An 11455-nucleotide genomic window follows, 5' to 3' on the forward strand; every position below is an offset into this window, starting at 1 on the left:
GAACAAGCTGGATGTAGCTGAAATCTTTGTCTAAGAAATGTATTTGATTTGTATCAGTCGTAAACTCCTTAAATATATGGAAGTTTAGTACCTCATGACTTCATGCAAGGGAGGGGGTGTGTTTGAAATAGTATTCCCGGGCATGTTGATGTGTGTGTGTGTGTGTGTGTGTGTAGATATACACAGTTGTGCTGTCATGTATGCACATACACATACAAATAACACATACAAATAATTTTGATTTTTAAAAAGTAGAATAGTTGGGGTCCCTGGGTAGTGCAGTTGGTTAAGCATCTGGCTCTTTTTTTTTTTTTTAAGATTTTATTTATTTATTTGAGAGACAGAGATCACAAGTAGGCAGAGAGGCAGACAGGGAAAGGAGGAAGCAGGCTCCCTGTGGAGCAGAGAACCCAATGCGGGGGACTTGATCCCAGGATCCTGGGATCATGACCTGAGCCGAAGGCAGAGGCTTTAACCCACTGAGCCACCCAGGTGCCCCTAAGCATCTGACTCTTGATTTTGGCTTGGGTCATAATTTCAGCATCATGAGATCAAGCCCTTTGTTGGGCTCTGAGCATAGCGAGGAGTCTGCTAAAGTTTCTCTTCCTCCCTGCTTCCCTGTGCTCACCCTCTCAATTTCTCTAAAATAAATACGTAAATCTTAAAAAGAAGTAGAATAACTAATTTCAAAGGCACATTCATTAAATTAGGAAGGCTATGGATTAAAATACCTAGCTAAGTGTTAACCCAATAAATACCAGATTTTTTTAATGTAAATAATTACTTTCTGAATTGATTGGAAGTATATAATAATTATATAATTATTTCAGAATGTTTTATCTGTATTTCTTTCTATCCCTTTTACCTGTACATGACCTGATTGATTTGTATATGGGCAGATTAGTTTTTATTATTGTTTATATAAAATATATTTATGACCACTTATAATAAAAACCCATTAATTAGAGACTGTAATATTTACTGATTGTATATTTCACATAAAATTCTTCTAGGCACAATACCTGGACCAATTATATTTGGTTTCACAATTGACAGCACATGTATTCTGTGGGATATTAATGAATGTGGAGCTAGAGGAGCTTGCTGGATTTATAATAACATCAAGATGGCCCATATGCTAGTAGCCATAAGTAAGTGGTAATTTCTTGATAACTTTAGATTAAATTGATGATGTCAAGAGAAAAAGGTCTTACTGTTACTTACTTAAGTTTTGTAATGCTCAGTCCATGCTGTTGGGCTACCCTGAAATTCTGAAGCAGACATCAGTTATCATGGCAAGTTATCATGGCAAGTTGTGAAAGGCTTTAATGAGTTGTAAGACTCAGTCTAAAATAGAAGAGAATAACATTTTAGCTTTTATAAAAATCACATACACTTCTTTTAAACAGCTTCTTTCAAAAATTTTTTTGAACATCTAACAAAAAGCTAAGACAATTCTGAGAAACTCTCTGGAATGATTGTTGTCTAGGTACCTGGGCTTTGGAAAGCACTTAGAACTGAAGTAAGAAAATATCCTTTGGCTCTAAAGCATGTTGTAAGAAATGATTTTATAGTTTAAAAGGTTAGCTGTGATGTTTAACCCTTTTTGCTTTTGGTAGTCTACCTTGGATAGTTTTGTTAAGCAATATATGACAATGAAGACTGAGAAAGTAGACCAGTGTACCTGTTTTGTAGGAGTTAATATTTAAAAATTTAAAATCAACCTAAAAAATTACATATTTAAATTAAAAATAGAGTTAGAGGTTTCAAGTTGGTCACAGGAGGACCCTGAACTCATCTCCTCCCATGGATACAATAAATTTATAGCTACATATAGAATAATTTCTAAAGAAAAGGATCTTAGCACTGGACACAGCACCACATAACAAAGGACAAAAGAGACACATTGAGTAGGGTAGGAAAGGCAGAGACATGCCTTACCCCAGACACGTTAATTCCACAATTGAGAGAGATCCCAAAAATGAAGAGTACATCCTTAATGAGTGAAGGGATTGAGTCACAGAACAGGTGTGCTGACCCAGAGGACTGGCACTGGGAAGACAAGATCTCTAAGCATCTGGTTTTGAAAACCAATAGGGATCAAGACCAAGAGAAACACGGAACTGTAGGGAACAGAGATCCCACTCTTATAGGCCTTGTGTGCAAACCCATGTGTCCTGAGATCCAGCACAAAAGCAACAGAATGAAGAGTACCCAGAATATAAGCACAGAAGACCCACTTAATAAGTTTAAAATGGCTTCTGGAGAGGTAGGAACGTGCAGGGACTTTATCCAGAAACACAAGCTCTGGTGGGCACCATTTTTGTACTCTTATCCTAACTTGCTGGTGACAGAATCAGTGAGTGCCATTTTCCATGCTCTTTCTCTAGCCTGCTAGCACCAAAGGGCATGCTCTGTCCACCTTGCACTGTAACCAGGCTGGACAAGTACTCTGCACCCCACCCACCCTGTGCAGAGATCTGACCACAACTAGGGTAGGCAAGCTTTCTGAGCCCCATCCTTCCCATTCAGCAGCCAAGATGCAAACAGGAGGGCAGGTTCCCTGAGCTCCACCCTCCCAATGTAGCAGACAAGCCACAACTGAATCAGGTAAACATCCCAACCCCTGCCTTATCCAGTCAGCCCACCAACCTAAAACTGGGCTGGCTGAGTACCCCGAGCCTCATCTATCCCATACAGCAGTGTGTCCCTATTATAGACAGTGAAGACATGCAGTCCCCATGAGGGATGTCCATAGAGGGTTTGGGTCAGTAGCCAGGGAAGACTGTTTTGGGGCCACATGAAACACTCTTACACAAGCCCACTACCTCAAGACTGAAAGCGTTAACCATTATACCTAATGAATAGAGATAAACACAGAGAGACAGGCAAAATGAGAAGAAAGATTCTAAACCAAAAAACCATAGTAAATCACAGAAAAAAGACCTTAGGAAAATGGAGAGAAGCAGTCTACCTGATAAAGAGTTCAAGGCAATGGTTGTAAAGTTGCTCACCAATTGTGGGGGAAAAAATGGGTGAACACAGCAAGAACTTCAACAAAAAGGTAGGAAATATAAGAAAGTACCAAAGCTAAGTTATAACTGAACTAAAAAATAGGGGGTTCAACAGCAGAATGCATGAATTAGAGGCAAGAAGCAGCAAGCTGGAAGATAGCAATGGAAAACACTCAAGCAGCAAAATGAAAATGAACTTAAAAGACAAGATACCTTGAGGGACCTCTGGGAGAGCATCAAATGGAATAACATTTGAATTCTAGGAGCCTCAGAAGGAGAAGAGGGAGAAAAGGGTTAGAAAAATTTGTTGAAGAAATAATGGCTAAAAACTTCCCTAATCTAGAGAAGGAAACAGACATGCAGGTTCAGAAATCCCAGAGAGTTCCACATAAGATGAACCTGAAAATAAATACACCAAAACCAATTATAATTAAAATGATAAAGGTAAAGACAAATAGAGAATTTTAAAAGCAGCAAGAGAAAAAAATATATATATATATAAATATATATATATATATAAGGGAAACCCAGTAAGGCTATTAGCAGATTTTTCAGCAGAAATTACACAGACCAGAAGGATGTGGAATAATATTCAAAACACTGAAAGGAAAAAAACTGCCGACCAAGAATACTTTTCCCAACAAGTTATCATCCAGAGTTGAAGGAAAGATGAAGAGTTTTCGAAGTAAGCAAAATCTAAGAAAGCTCATCTCCACTAAACTGGCACTACAAGAAAGGCTAAAGGGACTTCTCTAAGCTAAAAAAGAAAGACACGAATTAATACAACATGAAAACAAAAATCTCAGCAGTAAAGGTAAATAAATAATAAAGGTAGTAGATAAGCCTCTTAAAAAGCAAGTGTTAAGGGTAAAAGACAACACTGTAATTTAAAATACAATAATTAGGGGAATACAAAAAAGTTATGAAATGTGTCATCAAAAATCTAAAACATAGAGGGTGTGAATAAAAGTATCAAGTTTTGAAAAGCGTTCAAAATTAAGTTACCATCAACTTAAGAGAGACTGTTATATACATGTTATATGTGAACTTCACGGTAATCACACACATTAAAAAATTATGGTAAATACAGAAAGGAAAAGAAAAAGGAATCTAAACAAAACACTAAAGAAAATAAACCACAGGAGTAGAGAGAAAGAGAATAAAAAAGGATCAGAGAGGAATTACAAAAACAGCCAGAAAACAGTTAACAAAATAGTAAGAAGTACATACCTATCAATAATTTCTGTAAATGTAAATGAATTGAATTCTATAATCAAAAGGTATATGATCAAAAGGTCTGGATAAAAAAATAAGACCCTTACATCTGCTACCTGTATGAGGTAACTTACAGTTTAAAGATGCTCACAGACTGAAAATGAAGGGATAGAAATAGACATTATATGAAAATGAAAACAAAGTAGAAATAGTGATACTTATCTCAGACAAAATAAACTTTAAAACAAAGACTGTAATGAAAGACAGAAAAGGGCATTCCATAGCAGTAAAGGAATCAACACAACAGCATTCGTAAACCAAACATAGCACCTAAATTTATAAAGCAAATATTAATAGTAAATAGTAAATAGTAATAGTAATAGTAAAGGGAGAAATAGTAGTAAAGGGAGAAATAAACAGTAATACAATATTCGTGGGGGACTTTAATACCTCGCTTAGATCAATGGATAGATGATCCAGATAGAAAATCAATAAGGTAACTATGACCTTAAATAGATTAGATGGACCTAATAGATATATAAAGAAGATTCCATCCCAAAACAGCACAGTACACATTCAAGTGCACATGGGGCATTCTCCAGAATAGATCACATGCAAGGTCACAAAACAAGTCTTAATAAGTTTTAGAAGATTGAAATTAAATCAGGTATCTTTTCTGACAAAAAATATGAAACTAGAAATCAGTTATAAGAAGAAAAGTGGAAAGTTCAAAAATATATGAAGATGTAATAACATCCTACTGAACAACCAGGGATCAAAGAAGAAACCCAAAAGAGAAATTTAAAAAGTACCATGAGATAAATAAAAGTGGAAACACAATGTTCCAAAATTTTTTGAATGCTGCAAAAACAGTTGTAAAAGGGAAATTCATAGTTATACAGATATAGGTCTACCTTAAGAAACAATAAAAATCTCAAACAATCTAACTTTATATTTAAGGGAACTAGAAAAAGAAGAAAAAACAAAGCCCAAAGTTCTTAGAAGGAAGATGGCAATAAGATCCAAACAAAAATAAGTGGAATAGAGTCTAAAAAAGCAACAGAAATGATCAGCGAAACTGAGAGCTGATTCCTTGAAAAATTAACAAAATCAACAGGCTTTTAACTAGACTCATCAAGAAAAAAAGGGAGCCCAAAAATAAGATCAGAAATGATTAGAAATTGCAATGGACACCATAGAAATGCAAAGGATCATAAAAGAATATTATGAACAATTATATACCATCAAATTAGACAATCTAGAAGTGATGGGTATATTCCTAGAAACATATAATCTTCAAGACTGAATCTTAAATATGGACATGGGGGTGTGTGTGCTATGGTGAGTGCTGTGAAGTATGTAAACCTGGTGATTCCGTACTCTTGGGGATAAAAATGCATTATATGTTTATAAAAAAAATTAAAAAAAAAACTGAGCTGGAAAGGACTTATACTACGTGACTTAAAGACTTTTATAATAAAGCTATAGAAAAAAAAAGCTGAATCTTAAAGAAATTGAAAATCTGTATAGAAAATAGACCAGTTTTTCAGAGTCCATAGTCTGAAAAACAATCTGAGGGGTTTGAAGTGGCGGGGGGGTGGGAGGTTGGGGTACCAGGTGGTGGGTATTATAGAGGGCACGGATTGCATGGAGCACTGGGTGTGGTGAAAAAATAATGAATGCTGTTTTTCTGAAAATAAATAAATTGAAAAAAAAATAAAAAAAAAATAAAAAGCAAGGCATGGGGAAAAAAAAAAGAAAATAGACTAGTTGGTAGTAATGAGATTAAACCAGTAATAAAAACAAAACAAAAAAACCACTCCCCTCAAAGGTCCAGGTCCAGGTCCAGATGGCTTTGTAGGTGGATTTTACCAAATATTTTAAGAGTTAGTACTCATCCTTCTCAAATTATTCCAAAAAAATAGAAGAGGAAGGAACTCATTTTATGAGCCCAGCAGACAAAGACACTACAAAAAAGAAAATTACAAACCAATATTCCTAATGAACATAGATGCAAAAGTCCTCAACAAAACATCAAACTTAATTCAGCAATATATTAAAAGGATCACACAGGCTGACTAAGTGAGGTTCATTCCAGGGATGCAATGTTTGTTCAACACCCACAAAAAAATCAGCGTGACACATGACTTTAACAAATGAAGGATAAAAAAAATATGATTGTCTCAAAAATAGGAAAAACATTCAACATCCATTTATGATAAAAACTAACCAAAGTAGGTATAAAGGGAATATACCTCAACATAATAAAGGCCAAATATGATAAACCCACAGCTAAATAATATTCAACAGTAAAAATCTAAAAGCTTTTCTTCTAAGATCAGGAACATGACACCGATATTCACTCACCACTTTTATTTTACATAGTATTGGAAGTCCCTCCCACAAAAAAAAAGAAAAAAGAACTATTGGAACTAATAAATTCAGAAATTTCAGGATACAAAATTAATATACAGAAATCTTTTGCATTTCTCTGTACTAACAGCAAACTATGAGAAAGGAAAATTAAGACAATCCTTTTACAGTTGCACCAGAGAACCCAGAAGTAAACCCACATTTATATGCTCAATTAATCTACAATTAAGGGGGCAAGAGCATTCAATGGAGAAAAGACAGTCTCTTCAACAAATCACACTGGACAGCTATATCAAAAAGAATGAAATTGGACCACTTTCTTACACCATACACAGCCATGAACTCAAAATGTGTTAAAGACTTAAATGCAAGACCAGAAACCATAAAACTCCTAGAAGAAAAAAAAATAGTAAGCTCAGCAGCCTTAATAATATTTTTTTTGGATCTATCTCTTCAAGCCAGGGAAACAAAAGCAAAAATAGACAAAGGGACTACAACAAACTGAAAAGCTTTTTGTACAGTGAAGGAAACCATTAACAAAGGAAAAGGCAAACTACTGAATGGAAGAAGATACATGGACTTGAGATGGCCAATAAAGGGTCAATATCCAAACTATAAAAAGAACTTATACAACTCAATAACAACAACAACAACAACAACAACAACAAAAGTAAACAGCCTGAATTAAAAGCTAGGCAGAAGATCACATAGACATTTCTCCAAAGAAGACATCCAGATGGCCAGCAGGCACATGAAAAGATACCATCACCCATCATCAGGGAGATGCAAATCAAAAGCACAATGAGATACCACCTCACATCTGTCAGAATGGCTATTATCGAAAAGAAGAAATAACAAGTATTGGTGAGGTTGTGGAGAAAAGGGAACTCTCATGCACTGTTGGTCGGAATACACACTGGTACAGCCACTATGGGAAACAGTATGGGGTTTCCTCAAAAAATTAAAAATAAAACTACCATGTGATCTAGTAATTCTACCTCCGGGTATTTTTGGGTATTTATATGAAGAAAACAAAAACTAATCCAAAAAGATATATGTATCCCTATGTTTATTGCAGCACTATTTATATTAAGTTATGAAAGTAACCCAAGTGTCAATTGATAGGTGAATGGATAAAGAAAATATGGTTTATATGTACAGTGAAATATTATCCAGCAAGAAAAAGAATGAAATCTTACTGTGTGACAGCATAAATGGACCTAGATGGCATTATGCCAAATGACATAGGTCAGATAGAGAAGGACAAATATAGTCTTTTATATAAACTATATTTATATAAACTTTTTATAAACATATAAATTTTTATAAACTACTTTTATATAAACTATAGTTTGGACAAATAATATGTCTTCACTTATAAATGGAATCAAAGAAAGCCAAAAAAATAAAAAATAAAGAGAGAAACAAAATAAAACAATTCATTTGTTAATACTTAAAGGCCTAAATGCATGATTAATTTTTGTTTTTATATTTAGGTGTTACTTGTAAAACTATCACCATTTTCTTCAACGGGTTTGCAGTCTTCTTGTATAAGCCGCCACCACTAGACACAGATGCATCATTTGAAAATCAGAATCCAGTTGTGAGTACGGTTTCAGTAGAATGTGACCTCAGCAATATAGGACATGAGGGGTGAAGTAGAAAATGGAGACCAGTTTACAGCTGGAAAATTGGCCATCATTTGTAAGAGTGCACATTGCCATTGCAGCATTATCTACCCAATATGGACAATCACATTTTAAAAGTTGGTATTTATAATTAAATGTGTTTTCTGTACATTTATGAACTTGTTTATTTTTGTTTTAATGTAAGAAACAGACCTGTGCCTTCAGAGCCCACCAAATGCCTCAAAATACACACACACACACACACACACCCCATTTTCCAGGTGTGAAATAACAAGCTAATAAACTAAATTAGAAAAAAAAAAACCAATTATTAACAAAAAGTTTATATTTTAGAAACAAAATGACATTTCTTCTTGCAGTTTGTTTAATTATCATTGTCAGTAGTTTGGGCTTATTTAGAAAATTTGTGGTATAAAAATGTAAACTAATCAAATATATGTGATGATTTTTAAGAACTATTACTGAAAACTCAGGAATTTAAAGCCAGCTATTTTGTTTTTAAGTTTTATACACTGGTCTGTCCTTCACCCAGAAGATTACTAAACTACTAAAATATAGGTTGATTGTCTTCTTTGTGTCCCAGTATATAATGAGTTCAGAAATAGCATTATATATACATATTGTCACTCTAACTCAAGAATTCCAGGCAGTAATTTGCTAATCTTGCTTATTTTTAGCATTTTCCTTTAATGATTCCAAGGCAGTATTATTCAGTTATATGTCCTCCAGGAGAAAGTACCAGATTCAATAAAGAAAAGTGCCAATTATATATGAAAAGATTTCTTAATGAACTGTTGATCAGTGTTTATATAACTCAGTAATTTAATTTTTCTCATTTTAAAAAACTTGTTACCTAGTATATTATTTATAGCACCTTAAATAGTACTTTGCTCATAGAAGGCATGTATTAGGGTTGCTTGACTCTTTAACGGATCCATTTATTCGAAAGATAAACTATTTCACATATCTGATAACATGATAACATTCCATTTCTTCAGCTCAGATTTAAGCCACCTTTGTCTATTCAGAATGTAGAGGAAATAGATCAGTGAACAACAACAAATAATTCTACCTGGTTAAGAATTTTACTGATCAAGAAAAGCGTTGAAGTTCATACTTAAATTAGAAAGAAGAAAAAAAAAGTCACCCTATCTATACAAACAGTTTGGACAAGTTGCTTATAATGGACATTCATAATGGTTTTTAGTTCTCAAGGGCTTTGCTTTATTCAGTGTACTCAATTTTGTAAGATGATACATTTTTACAAATTTTTAATGAAAATGAGTAAAGTGAAAGTAATTTTGATCCTTGAAAGAAGTCAGACTCTTAGACATATTTACAAAGAATACCTCCTTCCATGACAGGGCAGTGTAGACACTACATATTATTTATACTTTTGAATCAACTAGGTTATATGTGTTGGTATGCTACCTTAAGAACAAAATTTTTCATAGTATATTTTTTCACAATTTATATGATTAATTTTATATTAAGCTTGAATCTATGAATCGACCTGTGGTGATTTTTGTACATAATTAGATACATATCTTAAAACTTATTTTTAATATTTAGATTTCCTGAATTGTAGGACATAAAAATCTAAAACTCTTACACATGAAAGAACTATATATGATTGATTTAGCTATGGAAATTGGAGAAAATATAAGTAAGATTTTAGCTGTTTTCTTTTAGTATTGTCTTTAATTTAAGCAATTATGTAAAATGCATATATGTATCTTTTTAAAAATGAGAATATTTGTACCAGATTGTTAATGTTTAACCTTATTAAATGGCACAGATTTTGAAATGGGGTTTGTATTTGTTTATGAATACACACACATTTGATGGTTGGGAAAGGGAAAATGAGTGTACTTTTGAACTTGGTGAAAGCATTTTAATTCAGTGATTTCTGGAATCTCAGCAGATGTATTTAATTCAATATAAACCACATTCATTATGAAACATATACTAAAATTGTTCCATACAGTAGTTTTCATGTATGACAGAGGGGTATGTAGAATTTATATGAGTAGGATACAGTTGCAGATGGTCTGATATTGCAAAAGTAATGTGTTTTGGAAAGGTTATATTTAAATTGTCTTGGGTTAGAAAAACACTCTACAATATTTTTAAAGAAATCAGGTTGGACTTTAATTTTAGAGATAATGTGCTTTTCCCCACTACAACACATTCCAGGCTTCTGCAGCATTTTTTGTACCTAATGCACTAAACATTAAGATACACATTATATATGAGTGATCAAAAATAAATAAAAGACAGTCTATTTTTAAAAACTGTAAGGTAAATTGGATCAAAACATTTTACTGTTTTTTACAAAATTAACAGCTTATAAAAATCATCCTCAATTGGCATTTTAATTTTTTCTTTTTAGATTTAGTTTGACTTTCCTTTTTAACCTCTACTTTGTAACAATTTTAGACTTTTAAAAAATTGTGAAAATAGTACACACAATTCTCCTGTAAGCTTTACCCAGCTTCCCAAATATTGACATATCAAATATCTATAGAAAAATTATCTAAACCAGCAAATTAGCATTAAAGAAATAGTTAATACCACATTTGCAAGAGGACATGGCAGAACTACTTTCCGTGATGTCCGTATATCTTTTTGTAATTGTTGAATTATATGAATTAGAATGGTGCATTTTACTATATATAATTTAGGCCCCAATATAGTTGATTTGCAGAAAGAACTGATATTAGAAACAGTGTTATTTTTGTTTATTTATTATTAACATCTAATGTATTATTTGTTTCAGGGATGCAAGTCTGTGATTTATCAGTCTTACACAACACACTGTGTCCACCACAACACATACCCTTCCCAATGTCCGTCACCCAGTCACCCTATCCCCGCCCTACCCACCCCTTATTCAGCAACCCTCAGTTTGTTTCCCAAGATTAAGAGTCTCTTATGGTTTGTCTTCCTCTCTGGTTTCATCTTGTTTTATCTTTCCTCCCTTCCCCTGTGATCCTCTACCTTGTTTCTTAATTTCTGCTCATCAATGGGATCATATGATAATTATTGTTCTCTGACTTGTTTTGCTTAGCATAATAGCCTCTAGTTCCCTCCATGCAGTTGTAAATGGAAAGATTTCAATTTTTGATGGCCGTGTAATATTCTATTATATATATACACCACATCTTCTTTATCCATTCATCTGTTAATGGACATCTTGGCTCT

General features: G+C 33.5%; 1 protein-coding gene across 1 annotated transcript in view; it reads left to right on the forward strand.

The window, feature by feature from the left end:
- SLCO4C1 (solute carrier organic anion transporter family member 4C1) overlaps positions 1-10058 on the forward strand; it is a 72931-nt gene extending 62873 nt beyond the window's left edge. Inside the window, exons 12-13 of the mRNA XM_044264920.1 lie at positions 1014-1151; positions 8099-10058. Of these exons, the coding sequence (XP_044120855.1) occupies positions 1014-1151; positions 8099-8259 (299 nt within the window). The 3' untranslated portion in view covers positions 8260-10058. The remainder of the gene's footprint in view (positions 1-1013; positions 1152-8098) is intronic.
- The last annotated feature ends 1397 nt before the right edge of the window (positions 10059-11455 follow it).

Source organism: Neovison vison, chromosome 1 (assembly GCF_020171115.1).
Source record: "Neovison vison isolate M4711 chromosome 1, ASM_NN_V1, whole genome shotgun sequence".
NCBI classification, from domain to species: Eukaryota; Metazoa; Chordata; class Mammalia; order Carnivora; family Mustelidae; genus Neogale; species Neogale vison.